The following is a 21,070-nucleotide window of genomic DNA, read 5'->3' as shown; positions in this document are numbered from 1 at the left end:
TGGAGAGATGGCTCAGAGGTCAAGAGCACTGGCTGCTCTTGCAGAGGACCTGGGTTTGGTTCCCAGCACCCACACGGCAGCTAACCATTTAACTCCAGTTCCAGGGGATCCAATACCTTCTTTTGGCCTCCATGAGCATGCTATGACTTGGGTACACTTACATGCTAGCAAAACACTCATACACATAAAAATCAATTTAAAAATTTTAAATTAAAAGTACAGGTTCTATGATCAGAGAAGGGTCAGGTTCCAGTCTTTGAATTGTGTCAGTTGCCTGCTGTGGGACTTTGAGCAGGTCATTCCTTCCTGAGACTGATGCCACTAAGTCAGGCTAGTCGTCTTTCCCACAGTTGTGAAGAGGAGATGCAGAACAGTAACAAGTACTATGCTGGTGCCAGATAGTGTCCAGTGAATGGTCACTGTGGCAATATTCATAGGCAGCCCTTCTCTGCCTATGCTGGGCAGAGGGAAGCCATGGAGCTGGATCAGAGAGTGCAGGCACTGAAATCATAGTTGGCACTGGGAGGAAAACAGATGGGGCCAAGTCTTGAGGAAGCAACAGATAGATTCAAGTGGAGGTAGTGAGGAAGCCCAGGCCAGCAATGTAGTACAAGACCAAAGCCAAAAAGCTACTTACTCTTACTACTGTAAGAGGCTATGAACAAACAAAACTAAGACTCAGGCTTGCCAGCTCCAGAGCCTCTATGCTCCACCCCCTTTTGCCTTGACCCCTCACCACTGCTACAGCAAGCTTTCCAGTAACTGTTGGAAAATCTCATCTCTCTTCCTCTATGGAGGATGGGGTGGGAGGGGGGAGATGTTAAGTATGGAGGAAGGTCTGACACACTGGCTCCAGCCAACCGGGAGCCTGATTTCCTTAGTTAGATTAAGATCTGGACCCACAGAGTGGTCCAACCCAACACCGGCACTTGGTCCAAGATCTTCTGTCAGACAATTTCCCTCTCTGCAAGTCCCTAGAGTAGGGCTTCTTCAGGTCTCGTCCCCATTTGGCAGCTTACTCCTGCTATGCTACTTAAATAGTAACAGCTACATCTGAATTAGTAAAGAACTCTGGCTCTGGGTGGACTCAACCACAGTCTTTGTGGGCCCCAGGCTTGTTCAACCTGGGAACACACTCCATCAACACTGACTTCATTCTTGGATCTGAGTACTGAATTCTGCCCTTGAAAGGTTAACCCCGGAGGCAGGAAAACTCTCCCATCCTCAACAAAAACAGAAGCTTCCATTCCCACTTGGAGAAACATAGCAGGTGGGTTCTTGAACCATGTTATAGCATCCTAAGGAAATGGAAAACAGTAAAGAGTAGTGATTAAGTTTAAAATCCCAACTCTGTTTTTTGCTGTGTGGCCTTGGTCTAGTCACTATACCTCTTTTTTTTTTTTTTTTTTTTTTTTTTTTTGGTTTTTTTGGAAAAGGGTTTCCCTGCCCCCACTACTGGATCAGAATCAGAAACGGCCCTCATGTGATGATGGCTGAGTTTTTGGTCTTTTTGAGACAGGGTCTCCCTGTAGCCCCAGCTGTCCTGGAATTCACTATGTAGACCAGGCTGGCCTTGAACTCACAAAGAACCACCTGCCTCTGCCTCCCAAGTGCTGGGATTAAAGGCGTGCACCACTATGTCCAGCCATGTCACTACACCTCTTAAAAGAGAACATTAACCATGTACAGATGTAACATGATTGGCATTGTGCTAGCCCATTTCAAGAGCTCAATGGATGACTATTAATTATTATTTTGGTCTTTTTTTGAGACAGGGTCTCCCTGTAGCCCTGGCTGTCCTGGAACTCACTATGTAGACCAGGCTGTCCTTGAACTCACAGAGATCCGCCTGCCTCCCGAGTGTTGGGATTAAAGGCGTGTGCCACCACGCCCAGTGACTATTAATTATTATAGCCTTAAAAAGTGCATGGGCATTGATGGCAAACACCACATCTAAACCCGGCATGACTACTTACTAACCAGCCTGGAGCAAATCACTGAAATTTTGAGTTTCATGGACTACACCTATAAAACATGGCTGATCTTAGGGAGAAAAAACTTTTCTGCATTCTGACTGCATTTTTCAATACTGACAACATACCAGAAAAGGGGAAAGCAAGAAAAATCTGCTATGGCTTAACTTGTACATATCCTATCAGAGGGTAAGGCCAGGAAGACACACAGCTATAGACCTGGTATGCCCAGTAAGTATTGGCTGGTATTCTAGTCAAAATGGCAACAAAATAAAATTTTAATTTTTCCTGAATGCACTGCTAATTGAGATAGCCAGGCCAAGGTTTTATTATTATTAAATTTTTATTTATTGAGGGGAGGGCTGTGAGCCACAGCATGTATGTGGCAGTCAGAGAACAACCTTCAAGAGTCAGTTCTCTCCACAATTTAGGATCAATCTCACTGGCCTTTTTTTTTTTTTCTGTTTTAAGATCTCATTGAGGCTAGGTTGGACTCAAACTCCTAGTCTGTCTCTACCTCCCAAATCTGGGAGGTGTACCACTGCACCTAGCCTACTATCAACTCTTTGCAGTTAAAATTGAGTCTCAACAGAGTATCACTGCAAATTGTTTATTAAAACACAAAGCAATGGACAGTGAAAAACATCCTGATTTTTTACTTTTTGGTGGGAGTAGGGTGGGGCATGAAAGGGGTAGGGACAGATGGAGACAGCCCAGAAGGAATGACAGCTCTATCCACCCCTACTGCTTCCCTGGCCAGCCAGGGGCTCCTCAAGTACATCTTGCTGTGCTGCTGTAAATGTTACGTTGTGGCCACAGACAGTCGGTTTGGCCTCTGCAGGAGAAGGTGGGACACAGTAGGAGCTACAAGGGCTACTAACAACTTGATACTTTTCACCAATACTTGGTACCACACAAAGCAGCCAGGCTCCATTTAGAGGGATGGGGACGGTTTCCTGACAAGCCAGGTTGGGCCAACAGTGGTTGAAGAGGCTTCCATGAGCTCAGAATAGACAGCTGGTCCAGCCTGAGGAAAACTCCGGGAATGGTAATGTTCCTTAAATCCAAGGAGGGAACTAATCCAGGGTCAAATTCCTTTTCATTCCCTGGATCACACCCAGGAAGAGGGTCTCTTCCCTTGTTTTGCCACGACATCTCTCCTTGCCAAGTCTCCCCTCCCACCTGGCACCTCAACTCTCCTTTCCTGACAGTTGTCCTTTGAAAGGACGGAAAGCGCACTTCAGTTTTATTTTGTGTTTTTTTTTTTTGTTTTTTTTTTTTTTCATGAACATAAAGCACTGAAGCTCAAAATAGAGGTGAGAATAGAGTTCTGCTTTTCCCGATGCTATGTGCTCCCATCACACAAGACTGCCTGGATGCAAACAGTGCCAAGGCCCTCTCTGCCAACTTCAACAGGCACTACTGTTTCCCTGGCTGCCAGCACAATCCTGGCTCCTTGTTTTTATACTCCTGAGAGAAACCCATCCCAAGAGATCTATCCTGTTCTTTTCCTGCCAATCCAACCAGTCCTCAAATCATCTGCTCTTATCAAGATGATTTGGCCACCCAAAGCAAGCAAGACAAAGCAGCTGGGGAAAGACAAACCAGATTGGCAGCAAGCCACATGTGTGCAAAGACACTGGCCCTCATTGGGCAGCTGACCACTGGTGCCAAGCTGGCTTCTGCCATCATGAGGAAATCTAGCCCTCTTGCTCCAGTAGAGGTTAAAAAAAAAAAAAAAAACAAAAAAAAACAACCCAGAGAATTCTAGTTTCAACTGGAAGAGAAAACTGTTCTGCTTTCTCTGAAGCTTGAACATAAGGCTTCTCTACAATTTTCTTAAGAGCTCTTTGATCCGTAATTATATCTTTCCCTAGAAGAGGCAGATTTCTTCTAAGCTCCCTGAGCAGATCCCTGGATGTTTGTGGCTCTGCTTCTGTGTAGTCTTATCCCAGTCTTCATTCTCAGAGGCCACAGCAGGAGGCCCAAAGACACTTCCCCTAGCTCTGTCTTTTAATAGCAGAAGCATCTGTTAGTCTCTCACTTGGGAATGCTCACCTGCTCTCCTAGGTTCTTTTAAAGTCATGGAGGATAGTGTTACACGTGGTTGCCACAATTCCATTAAGATTCCCCAAGGCAAGAAGACACTTGAATTATGTCAGAGTAGGCCAGCAAGAAGAGGGGAGGAATGGGGGAAACAGCCCCATGGCAGGGACTGTAGGACCCCTGCCCAGACCTGAATCTAGAGGGAATGCCCACCTTGATTCAGAGCAGGAGAGGAAAAGGCACTGTGCTGACCGGGATGGGTCCTTCCCCAGTTCCCAGGGAGGGTAGAGAACCTGTTGATTCTTTCCCTGGACTTCTCGAAGTGAGCCAGTTTCTAGGGAAAGGGATCTAAGTGCTAGGACAAGGAAAATACTGCTGCTGTTCTCAGGTTCTCAGTTGAGACTCTGGAAGCCAGGTCAGGCCTTCCTAGGAGAAGCTATAGACAGGACAAAAAGAGAAATTCCTTAAAACAGAAGCTTCTCAGAAAAATAAGTCAAACCATACCTCTAAAATGGGATCAAACGTATTTCCAGGCACAGAATGGGGGAAAATCAAGCACAACTCAAAATTCTCTCCATCCCTTCAAAACTCATGTGACCTCAGGATCTCCTAGTTAGCACAAGGTCACACCCTCAAACAACAGGTGGCCCTTCTGACACCACTGGCATTTGAAGATTATCTTTTAAATCATCAGAACTCCGAGAACCCACTGAGCAGCTCTTTCCTAGGAGTGATGACTTTCCAGAACAATGGATTTGGTTTAGGAGACATGGATCCCACAAATTGTTTCTTAGCATGACATCTGAATAAGACCCAAAACAATCCAGTTATCCAGTTAAGAGATCAGCTGGCCCCTGACCCAAACCAGGCTAGACCTGACGACTCAGCCCAGAAGATGTCTTTACTTGGTCCTCCCAGGAATTTTAACAGAACCACACTTCTAGCAAATGGAGCTTCGCTGTCTGCTTGTTCCTGCCAGCTGGGATCAGTGGTCCCTAAAACTCTGGGTCAGAGCATAGATCAAATAGAAAAGTGGGGTCTCTTCTCCAAGTCCCTAACTGGTGCCACTCACTCCTCCAACCCCAGGGAGACTCCCTCTAGTGAAGCCTCTGAGTCCTTGCACTAATTTAAAACACAGAGGAACAAAGAGTGCAAAAAGCAAAAGATGAAGAGTAATTCTGGACACACAATATAAAAATAAAATTAAAGCGTGCCCCATCCCACCCCTTTAACCTAAACTTCATGTACCTACATCATCTTGGAGGAGAAAAAAAAAAAGCTTTTCAAGTTCAGCATCATGAGCTGGCTATTGCCAGCCCTAAGCAGCTCTTGTTAGCTGGGTAGGCTTGGCTCCAGGGGAATCTACCCCAGCCCCCACCATACTCCTTTTCCCTTCTGTTTCCTCATTTCCCTTTTAGTTTTTGTTAGCTACAGAAAGATGTTCCTTCCGTTTGGACACAACCGAAGAGGAAAGCACCCATCCCTATCCCTGTGGGAAGGGGTGGGCTTGGAAACAGAGGCAGAAGCAGAACTGCTTGGCTTACAGTACCATTAGGAAGTGGCCCCGGAGTCAGGGTTTCCTTCTGAGACTCTGAGTCACCAAAGGGATGACTTGAGGTGAGGAGGCAGGACCCCTCCTCCGTCAGAGACCCAGGCAAACGAACAAAGCAAAACGGAGGCAGCTAGTGCTCCCATCATCTTGTTTACTCTGTTGACAGAGGCCCACAGCTTTGGAAGTTGTGATGGACCAGAAACCAAAGCCACTGTCAGAAGTCTAACTAGTCAGTACACCCGTTGTCCTAGGCAGGTGGTCCCCAACACCAAGGCTACAGTACCTCAACCTTTAGAAGCAGGGGAGCTTTGGGAGCACTCCAAGTACTCCTCTGACTGCAACCTCAGGCCACAGCCATCCAGCTGCCTGACTCAGTACCCTAAGACTGAGCTCAAGTCACAGAGAAAATGAAGAGCTACAATTTTCCAATAACTAAATGCTAACCTGGAATAATCATTAGGAGCCAAAGCCAGGCCATGAGCCCATGAGCTACTTTGTCACACAGCTCAAATATATGGAGCTCTTTTAAAATATATAAGGCAAACTCAAAAGTCAACATGTTCTAGAAATATGGCCATGGCCTGAGTCTACACTGCTCTAACCCAAGCTAAAGCTAACTCTGCTGCCTCTCACCCAGAAAATTCCTTTTCGCTTGGCTGGGTTGTTGCTCACTGTTGCCTTAACAGAGAAGTGAATAAAGGTGGCCAAAAAGATGGATAACAGGGAAGATTCATTCCATACAGAAATGTTTACTGGGATCTGAGACAGACACTGAGATGCTAACGTTAACTTCGGAGCCTCCAGGACTCAGGCTGACTAGGAGTCTTTCAGTCCCACTGCACCAAGAATCTGACTGCTACTTGGATAGAGGAATGAAAGGGCAGTGGAGCATACTACTATAATCAATGAGAAAAACGGCTGGACTGGTGCAGGCAGTCTAGTTCTCTGGGGCAACTCTAGGCATAAACAGAAACTTGTTGAATGGTAACAGAGGAAATGGGGAAATGAACATCAGATACTAGACATTCTAAACAGTGGTCAGTCACTTATTAGGGCTCAAGTCTCTGAGGTTGCTCTTAAGTTATGCTAACATAAGCCTTTTCAAATCCAAAGACCTGAAGAGACTTTTAAGGTCAAGTGTTCTGTTGCTGCAGGCTGGAAAGCATCCCTGTTCCCTGGCAGCAAGACCCTTCAAAAGGGCCAGTAAAGAACTACTGGGTCAGGTCCTCCTGGCTGCTGGCTCAGAGACCCAGGGAGGGAGGCACCAACAAGGTGAGACGGTAGAGGGTAAGACACTCAAGCAGAGAGAACGCCAATCGCCTACCTCCTTCCCCTTTTGACAATGACTCAGTATGATAGTTCAGGGTGAGGCGCGAGAAGAGATTCCAAATGAGCCAGATTAAGAGAAAAACCAAGAAGAAATCAAGTCCCCAAGAGGCACTGAAATAAAGAAGGATTGTTGTGATAACAAGTCATAGGCAATCTGAGGACCTGACATACACTAATTGTCTTGGATACCAGACAGTCCTCTAACTGGCACATGTCAGGGAAATAATGACAAATCACAAATACTTGAGGTGGAACCATCAATGAATTATCTAGAAAGGCTTTCAAGTAAGCAAGTGCTTACTTTTCTGTTTTCAATGCTTCCTTTTTGTCTTTACTACCTGACCTATTCACCTTCTCACACACATATTCTCTGAATAACAAAATTTCTCAAGACTCATCTGAACATAACTTCAGAACACACCCAACTCCCAGTGCTGATCTTTTCAGGTAAGAAGATGACATTTTCCTGTAAAAGTTTAACCTAAAAAAGGAACTGTGACTACTCTGAGTTCAGACTCTTTTCCATTAGGTATACAAATAAAGATCCTTGAAGAGGAAGGATCCATTTACCTAAGAACCCCAGAGAGGAAAGAGACAGCTGGGGGCCAATCACAAAGAGAAGAACAGGACTGAAGCAGGTCTGGGACCAGTGGTGGGTGAGGGCTGCTCTCCACTCACTCTGCCTCTTTTTATCTCCTTTAATTTGTGTGTGTGGTTTGTTTCTCTGTGTGTTTTGTTTGTTTTTTGTTTTGCTAATCACTCTGAAAAACATGGAAACCAAAAGCAGTATGCTTGGTTTCCTTCCCACTCCCCTCCATCCTACTTAGGATGGACATTTGTTCTCACAACCGGCAGAGGCAGAAGAGAGTTGGAATGAACACTCCAAAGGCCACCAGGATGGGAAACATGAGGCTGCTGTTGTCCGAGGCATAGGGGTTAGGTGTGCGGGGGCCTGACTGCACCCTGTTCTTGTTGGTGTGTCTTTTGAGGTTAGACCCCTCATCATATTCTTCTTCTTCTTCTTCCTCTTCTTTCTTCTCTAATCCTGGATGAGGCTGCAGCTTTGGTACATCTAATAAGAAGAAAGAAAATGCCTATTAAGTAAATTAAGATCCACAGCATTTAAGTGAGGCCATTAAGAGCAGTGAATGAGTCACAATAAAGAGATTCCTGTGACCTAACTAGGGTCCACAGCAAAGAGCAGAAAGGGTCTCCAGCCTAAAACAGCAGAGTACTATGAACATTAGTCTTCAGATTTAACTAAGAAAGTAATAAAGGGCTGTACCTACAGGGAGGTACAGTTATGCTTCACTTCTGTGAAGCCTCAAGAGGTCCAGATTAGATAGGGTCAATGACCTGACACCTAAAACTTAACCTTTCAAATCCCTCTTCCGCCTCCCCCCAAGGTCACACTCCCTTTGATTCAGAGGCTAAAGAGTTGATCCACAAAGTTCTGGTTCTCAGCCTCACTATACTCTGCCCTGACTATTCCTAAAAAAAACCCAAGTACAGAGCTGTTTGGTGTAATATATGCTCTTCCTAGAAGTCACATATCAACACTGAGTGGGGGAGGGAGGGCATCAAGGCAAGAGGATGAGACTCTGAGTGTATTCAAGACAAGATGGGAAAAGGCACAGATCTGGTGAGGGAGAAAAGTCACAAGTTTTTCTACAAAATTCAGCCCAAGAAGCTGCATCCATAAGCTAAACATTGTGTAAGAAATATTTCCTAAGGCTGAATTTCAAGGTCAAGGAGACATTAATAAATGAACTTTAGTCTCAGTGTAGTGCAGAAATGCCTACCAAAACTCAAGGAACTCCTACTTTGGTCTTTTTCTCCAAGGGAATAAGCAGATGTCAAAAAAATAGAATAAGGACACATTTCAAGTAATTCTATTACACTTTTCTGTGTGCGTATGTGCATGTGTATACATGCACACCTTGGTGGCAGTGTTGGGGTTAGGGGACAACTTGTGGGAATCAGTTCTCTCCTTCTACCATGGGGGTCCTGGAGATCAAATTCAGGTTATCAGGCTTGGCAGCAAGTGCCTTTACTCAATGAGCTGTCTCACCATCCCTCAGGTAATTCCAAAGGACTGGAAATGGGTCAGGCATGGTGGCAATGCCTTTAATCCCAGCACTCAGGAGGCAGAGGTAGGAGGACCTCTATGAGTTCAAGGCTAGCCTGGTCTACATAGCAAGTTCCAGGCCAACTGGGAGACTCTGTCTCAAAAATACAAAAAGGGGGGGGGGGGGGGGAAGGACTAAATGGTGAGATATCTCAAGAGAAACCATTTTGAATCCCAATTCATAGGGCAGTTAAGAACTTTTAAAGACCAAGCAGTTGATTAAATAATAGCAGGAAGACATAGACAGATCTTACTTCAATGCTCATGGCTAGCACCATGTGATACTTTGTCCTCATCTGACTCTGAATTCCCCAAAATTTGGCTTTAAGTAGCTCCAAAATAATAATCAGTTAAATTATTTCTCAAGGGCCTCCTCAACCACATCCTTCAGCATATGTCAAAAAGCAAAGGTGGGGCGTGGTGGCGCGCACCTGTAGTCCCAGCACTTGGGAGGCAGAGGCAGGTGGATCTCTGTGAGTTCACGGCCAGTCTGGTCTACATAGTGAGTTCCAGGACAGCTGGGACCACAGGGAGACCCTGCTTCGAAAAGACCAAAAAGAAAAAAAAAAAAAAAAAGGTGAAAAGCCCAACTTACCATCTACTGTCCCCGCCATGATGTAGAGTGCACAGACTTTGGGATTATCATAGTACCCCTAGGAAATGGGAAAGAACTGTCAGCCCCACATGGCACCAAACCTTCCCCAAGTTACTCTTCTGGCCTTTCCTCAGATGTAAGGCACAGTGTAGCAGGAGGCCTCCAAAGATGGTGCGGACCCAGAGCCCTGGGATTCAGCAAGAATTCACTTCACTTCTTGGTCCGCAAATAGCCCGCCAAAAGGAGCCCACGCCTTCGTACCCTGCTCGTGAGCCCAGTGACTGCTGACAGACTGCGTGTCGCGGACCAATCAGAATACGATACACTGACTAAAGGGACTTGGGGGTGGAAAAAAGGGAAATATAAGGTGTGCCTCCTCCTGCATTAAACGAGTCTGCAGCACCTCGCCTAGTGCTTGCTTCTACCCAACTCCCGGGGTCTGTGTGTCGTGACCCCGCGCCTCTTACCCCCCCAATCGGCAGGGGATCCAATCCAGGTTAGGGTCTTCACAGCTGGCCTGAGGAGAACCCACAACAGCACAGTAGAAGTATTACCTTGACAAACTCAATGTAGAGTTTTCCTGTGAAGGTGGACACCTCCCCCTGGACACTCAGCTTCCCCTTTCTGATGCTCATAGGGATGATTTCATCATGAGCTGTGCTGTGCCCAACACGATCAAAGATATCCAAGTCTTTCACAACAACATGGCCATTTAGCCGGACATCAAATACCTTCCAGGATTAGAAAAGGAGACAATGTCAAAATCAGCTTTACACTCCTTGGGCTTCAAGTTAAAAAACAATAAAAAATTAAGACACTGGAAATACTCCAAGGTGACTAGAGTTCTTTACCTGAGCCAAATGAAAACCATGTTCCTTCACTGTCAAAATTTCATACTGGCCTTAAAGAACAAGAAGCTCAGCCAGGCGTGGTGGTACACGCCTTTAATCCCAGCACTTGGGAGGCAGAGGCAGGTGGATCTTTGTGAGTTCAAGGCCATCCTGGTCTACATAGTGAATTCCAGGACAGCTGGGGCTACAGGGCTCAAAAAGACAAAACAAAAACATGGTGGCTGAGATCAAGAGGAACAGGGAATGTACTGTTTAAGGAGGCTGGCTGTGAGCAAATGAGAAACTGCAATCTGAACTGGGAAACTTGAGTTTTGAGTCTCACAGATGGTGGTCTACATAGTGAGACCCTGTCTCAAAAAAAAGAAACAAGCTCAGCAGGGAAAGAAGGTAATTTACAGGAAAGGATAGAGAAAAAGAATAAGGCTAAAAATAAGAAAGTGCTAGAGGGGCTGGAGAGATGGATTAGCAGTTAAGAACACTGGCTGTTCTTAACCCTGGTCTTGCAGAAGACCCAGGTTTGAATCCCAGCACCCATATGGCAGCTAACAACTGTCTGTAACTCTAGTTCCAGGGGATCCGGCTCCCTCTTCTGATCTCCATGGGCATTGCACAACAAGGGTGCACTTACACACATGTAGGTAATACATGCATACACATAAAATAAAAATAATAAAATTTAAGCCGGGCATGGTGGCACACACCCTTAATCCCAGCACTCAGGAGGTAGAGGTAGGTGGATCTCTGTGAGTTCAAGGCCAGCCTGGTCTACATAGTGAGTTCCAGGACAGCTGGGGCTACAGGGAGACCCTGTCTCAAAAAGACCAAAAAAATAATAAAATAAAATAAAATAAAAAGTGCTGGAGGGGCTGGAGAGATGGCTCAGTGGTTAAAAACACTGGTTGTTCTTGCAGAAGACCCAGATTCAAATCCCAGCACCCACATAGCAGCTAATAACTGTTTTAACTCCAGTTCCAGGGGATCCGACAGCCTCTTCTGTCCTCCGCGGGCATTCTTACCTACATGCAGGCAATACACGCATACACATAAAATAAAATAAAATTTTTTTTAAAAAAGTGCTAGAAACCGAGGAAGGAGAAATAACTAGGAGGTTCTTAAAAAGACCAGTTAGTTGCCAAGAACTAGGATCACAACTGTTTTTTGTCACCCAAATAGAGCTAATGGGCAATGAGACACACAGCTTCCCCAGGTGTGGGAGGCACCCAACTTTTCCTCAAAGCTTCCTATTCCTCTCTTTTGAGGAGGCTTATACATGCTCTAGCCTCAAAGCAGAAATCTGCACAAGAGAAACAATGTACTACTGACCAAGCAGGGGCCCAAGTGTGCCTCACCTTCTGCTGGGACTGTGCAAAGTAGACTTCAGCAAATTTCAACACTAGCACATAGTCCCCCTCCTCCTTGATGGGCACTTCATAACCAAAGGTCTCTTCATTGTACCGTTCTGTTTGATAGAGGATCTGGTCCTCAGGGTTGGAACGCAGGATTGGCAGTTTCATGCCATAGTCTGATGCTGGGGACAAAAGACAAAGGGAAAGTACATCAGAGGCAAGACATAAAAGAGATCCCAGAACTGCCAGAGGCATTTCCAGGGCAATGCTAACTAATAGCTCCCCCAGTACAGTAGGGCCACCTCCTCTGAACCTGGATCCAAAGAGAGTGCACACAAAGTCAAGAATCAGATAGTTACTGATATGGAAGAGTAACATGACAGAAACTAAACTCTAATCACCTAACAGCCCCTATAACCTTTACAGATGAACTTTTTGACAGCACATTAAAATAATTTTCCCTGGTTGCAGGAAAAGGATGGGAAATGAAAAAATCCTAATTTATTATGTGAAGGAATTACTGTAGTGCAGATGCCTGGGTCCCCAAGAAGGAGAGCTCTGAGAAAATTCCTGAAATCAGGGGGTGAGTGGGACACCAGAAACTCTAATCACGGGGGTTCAGTTCAAATGTTTAGTTTTTTTTTTCCCTCAGCCAGAAAAACAGAGTCTAAACCAAATAGGATTATCTAGTTAGAAAAGGCATTCTTCGTTGTCTTTATTATTACAATCTACTAACTGTACGTTTTGTTGTTTTTTTCAGAATTTTTATTTGAAAAATTCCCAGGCTGACAAAGAAAAGCAGGCTCATAAAAGAGGGGTGGATGCTTGCAACTTCCTCTCAATGCAAGTCACAGACTCAAAAACCCCTCAGCTACTCTCGTGAACATTTCCTCAGACCAATAAAAGAAAAGAGCTTTACTGAAGCTCCAGCACTTAACAGAACACCTAGCACATAACAGTCACTTGGAAGTTTTGCTAAATAAACAAATGCGAACTAAGGTGTCTGGACAGCAGCGAACCATGCCATCTCACCATAAAGTGACAGCATCCTGCAGCAAAAACAACCTGCCACAGGGCGTGGTGACACAGGCCTTTAGTCCCAGTACTTGGGAGGCAGAGGCAGGCAGATCTCTGCAAGTTCAAGGCCAGCCTGGTCTACAAAGTGAGTTCCAGGCCAGCTGGGGCTACAGAGAGACCCTGTCTCAAAAAGACGAAAAAAAAAAAAAAGAACCTGCCAAAGTCCTATTGTCACCTCTGACTTAAAATGCCCATCTTAGGAAGCCACTTTTTTCATTTCACAAATTAATAAGCGTCAAAGTAAAACTTCTACAGTTCCCAGTCCTCTATATGTTCTTCCATGCAATAAACTAAACTAGGGTCTTCCCAAAAATATATCACCTTCCAATCTCAAGAGCTGAATACTTAATGCATCCTGAAGAGAGCAACCAGGTTCCTACAGGCACCAGTGTTTGTCAGTGTTCATAAATCTACAGACAGAACAGTAGTGTAGTCTCTCCTCTAGCACAGTCTTAAAACTTCAAGACCATCTTCTACTCTCACATGGTGACCCTGAAGACATTTGGTACTTAGATCCTTTGATAGATGTCTAAGATACTCTATGGCCACACCACCCTGAACATGTTCGATCTCATCTGATACACACCTCTGGGCACATCCCCTGAGCTCTACCCTCTGAATCACTAAAATTTCAAAGGAGAGGACATGACAAAAGGTGAAAGATGAACTAAGTGACCCAATGGCTGGGGTCAGCCTTTGAAAAAATAAACATAACTGTTAACGGTTCCTGTAAGTGACATTAGCCATAAGATCAGGTGGACTGATGAGACAATGAAACAGGAAGCTCACTGTACTTGTGTCTTCCGACTTTTCTCCCTATGTCTCCTTGAGAAATCGAAGCAGCACATCATTACAAAGGATGTACTGCTAATATGCTCCAGGTTTCCCAAGCTCAAAAACCCCAGTACACATACCTATAGAACCTAAGACTGTTACTTCTCTTCCAACTAAGCTCTAAGAACTGCCTTCTTCCATGAGGATTGTGACTCATGCAAACTGGAACATTAGCTAGATTTCATTTATAAATACACAAGAAATTTTGCACATGTATGGACAACCATTTTTCCCCCTCACTAAATGGAAAAAGTGAGAAACTGACAGTAATGTAATCTGTGGCAGCCTCAATATCATAGCTCAGAAAACTAAGTCATGTGAACAAAAGTTACTTAATAATCTGAGGAGTACCTTTAACTATTGTCTCTTTAAACCTCAAGAGGCTATCCTAAAAGACCTGCCACATGCAAAGTCTAGAGACAAGCAGCAGCAAAAAAGATTTTTCTTCCCTCCTTAGTCTTTATGCGTTTATAGCTAAACAGATCTCTCTAAAATACAATCAAATGTAGAGTCAGCATACTGAAGTTGGCACAATATAGCTCAGATGTTAACCGAAAAGGAAGGAGGTCAAAGGGCCTACATTATGTCTACTGCTTCTTAGCCCTAAACAATACAGGGTCCAGGATCCTTGGCAAATTCAATCCAGATTCAGAGTGAGACAAGTCTAGATTTAAATTCTTGCTCTACCACCTACTAAGAGATGATCAACAAGTTGTTTCTTTGAGGTCTGTTTTCTCACCTATAAAATGGGGTTATCTAGAATTGTGGCAAGGACAAAAATACCTGTAAAAATCTTAATAGAGCCAGGTGTGGTAGTGCACGCCTTTAGTCCCAGCACTCAGGAGGCAGAGGCAGCCAGATCTCTGTGAGTTCAAAGCCAGCCTGTTCTACATAGCAAGCTCCAGACCATCTGGAGCCACAGAGACCCTGTCTCAAAAATACCAAAGAATCTTAATAGAGCATCTCACATGAAGACAGACACAAAAGACAAACATGTAGCTAAGTAGGCAGAGATAATGTACACAGCAAGCACTAAATAAATACCCCCACTCTAGGGAGTTTAGAGAATGGATTAAAAAGAAAAGGAATAAAATGAATTGAGAAACTGCAGCTGAGAAGCAGACAAGAGAAAGAGCAAGCAAACCCATTCTATGAGATCACCATGAAGTGCCAAAAGTGGCAATTCACACCTGAAATCTCAGCAGAGGAGCGTGAGGCAGAAGGACGGCCACAAGTTCAAGGCCAGCCTGGGCCATAGACTGAGAGTCTGGATTCAAAAACTGACCGAACATAAATTGCTTCTTGGAGCCTCAACATTGCTTATTACCCCAACTTAGGTCTCCTGAGCACTAGATTCTTTTTCTCAGTCATTTCTTTCTCAAGTGAGGTTAGTTTCTAAAGAATTATGCTGAATTACAGACGCAAGGAACCTGGGGATTCAGTGACCTACATTTTCTACCTGTGAACCTCTAGTACTTGAAGGGCCCACAAATGAAGCCTGTTTGTAGGTAATAATACAGGCACAGAATTCTAAGCAAATGTTGTGGCTACATGCAAATCAGAGGCAGCAGAGACTAACCTTCTCCTCCTTCCTCCCTATACTCTCTACCAAACTCTTACTTCCTCAAGTCTAAATCCTTCCTTAGCCAAAAGGTGTAGGCAGCTCAAGAAAGGGTCTTCTTCAGGCTGTGGAATAGTTATTTGATACCCTCAGGTCCCAGCCAGCATTTTTCCCCTCTGGAGCCATGTTCTGACCTATTTTTAATTCCATGTAAAAGGTCATCAAGTGTTGGGGGTGGGGGGCAGGGAGCTGTGGCACTTTACCCTACTCTAAACAGAAAAGTTTTCAGAGTCATGACATGAGAAGCATTATTGGGAAGGAAAACACAGCTCAGAGGTAAAGGAAGTTCTTCAAGGTCATACAACTCTAGCAGGTATCTTTCTAAGAAAAGAAAATAGCCTTGCCTTAAAGCCAAGCCAAGTTCAGTGCCCTTAAGTTAAATAATAGGGTCTTTCCCTAGTAAGAGTCAAAAGGAACTTAGGATAACCAGCTAAAAACCTAGAAAGCCAGGCATAGTGGCAGTTACCTGTAATTCCAATTCTTGGGAGGTAGAGGTAGAAAGATCAGGAGAGCAAGGTCATCCTCAGCTACTTGATGAGCTTGAGGTCAACCTGGGCAACAAGAAAACCCTGTCTCAAACAAACCCCTCTGGAATGTACAGAGTGCGGAAGCACCTTCTACAGTGGAACCTGCATCTGTTGAACTGCAGCACACAGATATAAACACTTTTCCCAGACTGAACCAGCTAACTTGAGGCAGAAATGAAATTCAATAAACATGAAGTGCATTTGAATTACAAAGTCACCAGTGCCCTAGGCCCTTCAGTTACAAGAATGCTGAACTACAAAGAAACTGTAGAGAAACAGCAAGTTCAAAAGCAGGCCAAACCCTTATCTGGACTAAATTGGAAACAAATACCAGAATTCAGTTAATATAAAAGGAACTTTACTCAGAGTGGACACTGTATCACAACATGTGGGGAAAAGGCATAGAGCTCCTACTGTAATTAGCACAAACAGCTGCATGGGACAAGGGTCTCCAAACACCTAGCACATCCTTACCCAAACAGAGAAGGAAAGGCAGTCTAATAGCTGCACTTCCCTTTGTAGGGCTGACTCCTAAGCACAACACAAGAAAGCTGACTCCTGAGTACAAGCTTAAACATATCTGGGCACCAGACCTAATGCCAGCAAAGTGCTACTCTCAGGACCCTATTAAGTGAAATGTTGCAAGAAGCTGGTGCAAGCTAGAGTTGGCACCCCCACCCTTCTTCCCATCCACCCTTAATACTGTACATACATACAGCCTGGATTGAGGAACCTTCAATTCCACAATGCCCCAAACACTAGTGTCCAAAATGGGACTCCAATATGCATGAGGTCTGGTAGGCCTCATGTAATTTTACCTGCTACAGTAAACTCCCAAGGAACTGCAACCATGAGCCAACAACCCCAGAGCCTGGCTGACTGTTGACCAGGCCACAACAACAAAACCACCTGCACCAGTGATATTAAAAACAAAACTTCTGGAAAGAGCAGTATCTGAACACTAAACCTGGGTGGTCTTAGCCAGCTTTATCCTCTACATAGGGACCTAGTGGAACAATGTAGCCAGCCCACAGGTAATGTGAGTGAGAAAACCATTTTCCTGCTACCCTCTCCACCTTTATCTGTAGGCAAAGTCCACCAACTATAGTTTCCTCAAGGGCACCTTCCTTTCTGTTCACAGCCATGAAGGAGGAGGAATGGTCCAACATAGAGACAGTAATGCCTTGCTGCTGAAAATCTGGCCATGGCTGCCACAACTTGGAGCCCTGACTCAGCTGAACCCAGGCTACTGGTATCTACATGCCAAGGCTAAACAAATTCCAGAACAAACACAGCACTTCAGAAAACAGTGTCCCAAGATATGTATAAAAGTAATAAACTCTTACAACAAACTGTCAGGATACTTGGGGAAACAAATTAAAACCCTTATTCAAGAGCCAAATCTGGACTCTTTTGAAAAAAGAGTCTGTCTCAAAGCCTGGCATAGAGCCAAACGCCTTTAATCCCTGCACCCCGGAGGCGGAAGCAGAGGCAGAGGCAGGCGGATCTCTGAGATGGGAGGCCAGCCCCAGCTGGGGCTACAGGGAGACCCTGTCTCAAAAAACAAAAACAAATCAAAACTGTCTCCCAATTGTTTAGAGTGGTTTGGTAGCTTCTGGACCCAGCAGCATAATCCTCCAACACACCAAGCAAATTCCTTCTTAAGCCTTTTTTTCAACCCTACTTAGAGAAGAAACCAAGAATCTAGAGCACACTTCTCCAAAGAGTGGTCTGACCTATATCTGGAGTACCTGGTGCAGAATCTGGGGTCCCAAAAAGTAAGTAAAAAGAAAAGCCTATAGGGTCTGGAGTGGGGCTCAGGAACCTGCATTTTTAGCCACCTGCCCTACCAGTTCTTACAGCTGGGAAGTGGTAAAAACCACTGTTGCTCAACCACTTTCCCCATGAGCAGCAGTCAGACCTCTTAGGGATTCCTGGGGTGGGCTGTTATGTATACTCACACCGAAATTATGATCTTACACGGGTTGACCCCGTGTAAGAACATACTGCCACCAGCCTCAACGTGCAGGATGGCTTCAATCTAACCACCCCATGGGTGGCTTTCACTTTACAGCACAAAATTTCTCTCTCCAAGGAAAATAGGGAGGGAGGCTACGCTAAAACTTTACTGGACCATCCCCTTCGACGATTCCTCCCTATTCTAAGAATCAAGCCCCGCTCCCGGAGAAGGGAACAGAAAGCGGCCGATTTATGTATGGGTGGGCGAGAATCTACCAGGAATTGTCGCGATAGCAGAGCAGGGTACCGATGACATACAACCCGCGAGGCCTCGGGGTGCCAGGCAAAACGCCACCCTCGTCTTTACTTTCCCGGATGGGATGAGAGCTCTAAATAGAACTTCTCGCCAACTCTCTGCCTCAATGGCTCTTGGTAGCTTCGAGCCAGTGCTAGGCCCTGGTCTCTGGCCAGGTCCCCGAGGAAACTGTGGAGAGAAACTTCGCTCCAAAGATGAGGTCCCACGGTGCAGGGCAAGAGGCTCGGGGCCCGCAGCCAGCCGCGAGCAGCGAGCCCCGCGGGACAGGCCCCGGGTCCCATGGCTCCGCCGAGGGGCTCTCACCTCGGCCCACCCGGCCTTCCAGAGGGTCCTTGCGGAAGTGGATCCCGTGCACGTCCACATGCGCCTCGCCGCCCGCATTCACCGCCCAAACGACGCTCTCCGGCAACCCGGCCCCAGCAGCGCCCGCCACGCCGAGTCCCGGATCCCGGAGCGCCGGCAGCAACAGCAGCAACAGTCGGACCAACGCCACGGCGGCTCCTTCGACTGGCCCGAGCCCCAGCATGGCGGCCACCACCGCGAGGGCAGCGCCCGCCGACCCTCGTCCTCCGCCGGCCGCCGAGCCACCCCAGACTCAGAAAAACAGCGCCACAGACAGCTCTGCCTCGGCAACCGGAGACATGTCGCTCTCTGGCCTCCTCCACAGCCGAGGGTGCCGCCTCCCACCTCAGGAACAACCTACCCCACCGCCCAGCCCCCCAGAATGGACCCTTCAGCCAATCAGCGTCCGGCCCTCATTAATTACCCACCACCCCGCCGAGAGAGACCCCCCCATTGGCTATCGGGTCTGAAAGAGGGCGTGGCCAACCCCAGGCTCCGGCCCAACCGTCAGGCACGAGAAGGAGCGCGCGCAGAGAGAGGGAGTTCGGTTGAAGCGGCGGTTCCACGCGGAAGTGGCGGGTGCAGCGCCCAGGCGGCCCCGGAATCCCACAGCAGAATAGGAAGGTGGCCTGGGGGGGTAGGGGGAAGGTTTAGAGTAGGGCGCACTGACACGTCGCCAGCACTTCCGGTGCTCCAGATCTTGGGACCGACTCGGCTCCAGAGGGGGCGTTGCCGTCTTTCCCGCCCCCCACTTTTTTCCTCAGAGAGGCGTGAGCACACACTCTAGGAGAAGCAATGGGTGTTCCCCGAGTGAGGCGGAGGAGCCAGCCTTCCCCAGAGACGCCACATGTACAGCCGTCCACCTGAGTCCCACGAGGACACAATCCCGCCGTCAACCTTAGCGGGCTCGCGGCGTGTGGTAGCGTCCAGGAGGACGTCCAATCAGAATGCTCCAACGCAGCGGAAACGCGTGGCTTCTAAAGGAGGGGCGCCAGGCTACCCCCGTTTCCATGGCAACGGTCTCTGGCGGGCCAGAGCAAAGAGAATGGTCGTGGGTGGTGGGGGCCCATTTGGTGGCCTGGGCCGCCTGGCACAGGCTCGACCCGCGCTCCCTCTCAGTTTTTTGGTAATTAGTCGGGCGCTGCCCAAACTCCCATTTTTGCGATGAGAAAACAGGCTGCGAGTCTTCGTCTCACTGCAAGTTTAGGGTAGAGCCAAGGCAAAAGAAAAAAAGTTTTCATTATTTGTTCCATAAATAATCCCCTGTCTCTACTACTAGGGTTTCCAGATTTTGCCAACAAAATATAGAAAGCCCAGTTAAATTTGAATTTGAGGTTAAAAGAAACCATACTCATCTTAAAGAATTCATCTGGGTGCGGTGACATTCTTGTGTTCTCAGCACTTGGGAGACAGAGGCAGGAGTTTCAGGGCCGCTTTGAGCTACAGAACAAAACAACAACAAAAGCAACTAAAATAATAATACATTGTTCGTTTACAGTTCAAATTTAGCGGGACTGATTGCGCTTTACCTGACAACCCTCACTAGGTGATGAGTTTTGTGCTACAGTGAACAACAACATCCCTGGTCCCACAGGAAAACTATAGACTCTGTTTTTATGGGGTTTTTTTGTTTGTTTGTTTTATGTTTTGTTTAATGTTTTTGTTTTTTGCTGGCCTCTAGTTCACCATGTAGTCAAAACTGGGCTTAAACTTCAGATCCTCCTCCTCCCAAGCGATCGGTCATAGACTTCAAATAACTTATGACCCAGTTATTTGGAACAGTGTTGAATCGCTGTAGAAGAGCAAAAGAGTTCAAAAAATGGAGATTATAGTGGGGCACTTAAACACATTGAGCAGCAGGTCTGGTGGTGCGGTTCTGTAATCCCAGCTACTTGGGGGCAGAATGGTAAATTCAAAGCCAGCCTAAGCTACCGAATGATACTCTGTTTCAAAAAATCAAAAAATAAGTGCACAAGAATTCCTTCTCAATGGCCTGGGGACCTTGCATGAGACCTTGGGTTCAGTACCTAATACTGAAAAGAAAAGAAAGCCTTCCCCATACCCTGCAGGGGTAACTTTTGGATATATTCCCTCCAAAGTTTTTCCTTCTACTTTGCAAGTATCTGGTCTTGCTTCTCATAGACATTTTTCCAGTCCCATAAATGGGATCTGGGGTCCTGCACTGGAGTCTAATTTCACTCTTCTCCCTCCAAAAATATCTTTGGAGGAACCCATCATCACAGAGGCTTGACTGGCTCACAGAACAAGAGCAACGTGCAAATGGGTAACAGAATGACAAAAAAGTGATGAGGTGGCCTTCTTAGGCAGGGGACACAGAGCCCACAGTCTAGCTCTGTGACTACTGTGGCTGCAGGAGCTGATGTTTATGTGATTTTATGGCAGTCTGATCTGGGAGAAACAATTAGAGAAATGAGTTGAGCCAATCCAAGCATGGTGGCATGCCTGTAATCCCAGCATTGGGGACATGAGGCAGAAACATAAATTCCAAGACTGAGTGGGCTGCATAGTAAAACTCTGTCTTTAGTCTTTGAGGAAACCTCAGATGGTGAAACT

At 46.2% G+C, this 21,070-nt stretch overlaps 1 protein-coding gene across 1 annotated transcript; it reads right to left on the bottom strand.

Annotated features, from left to right (window-relative positions):
- Nucleotides 1–2,647: 2,647 nt before the first annotated feature.
- Mlec (malectin) lies at nucleotides 2,648–18,860 on the bottom strand. Its single transcript, XM_008840653.3, has 5 exons — nucleotides 18,458–18,860; nucleotides 11,824–12,002; nucleotides 10,178–10,354; nucleotides 9,624–9,681; nucleotides 2,648–7,972 (listed from the first exon to the last, which is right to left on the bottom strand). Exons 1-5 carry the CDS (start codon nucleotides 18,678–18,680, stop codon nucleotides 7,743–7,745), a joined length of 867 nt encoding a protein of 288 aa, XP_008838875.1. The 5' UTR covers nucleotides 18,681–18,860; the 3' UTR covers nucleotides 2,648–7,742.
- Nucleotides 18,861–21,070: the final 2,210 nt, after the last annotated feature.

This window comes from Nannospalax galili, unplaced genomic scaffold (assembly GCF_000622305.1).
Source record: "Nannospalax galili isolate Female #2095 unplaced genomic scaffold, S.galili_v1.0 scaffold911, whole genome shotgun sequence".
Lineage (NCBI taxonomy): Eukaryota > Metazoa > Chordata > Mammalia > Rodentia > Spalacidae > Nannospalax > Nannospalax galili.
This window is presented reverse-complemented; position numbering and strand designations above follow the sequence as displayed.

Coding starts and splice junctions, on each gene's coding strand:
- Mlec (XM_008840653.3), bottom strand. CDS start 18,680: ATGCTGGGGCTCGGGCCAGTCGAAGGAGCCGCCGTGGCGTTGGTCCGA. Junction 9,682..10,177: donor TCTACATTGAGTTTGTCAAG/GTAATACTTCTA, acceptor CCCATTTCCTAG/GGGTACTATGATAATCCCAA. Junction 7,973..9,623: donor CATGGCGGGGACAGTAGATG/GTAAGTTGGGCT, acceptor TCTTCTTATTAG/ATGTACCAAAGCTGCAGCCT.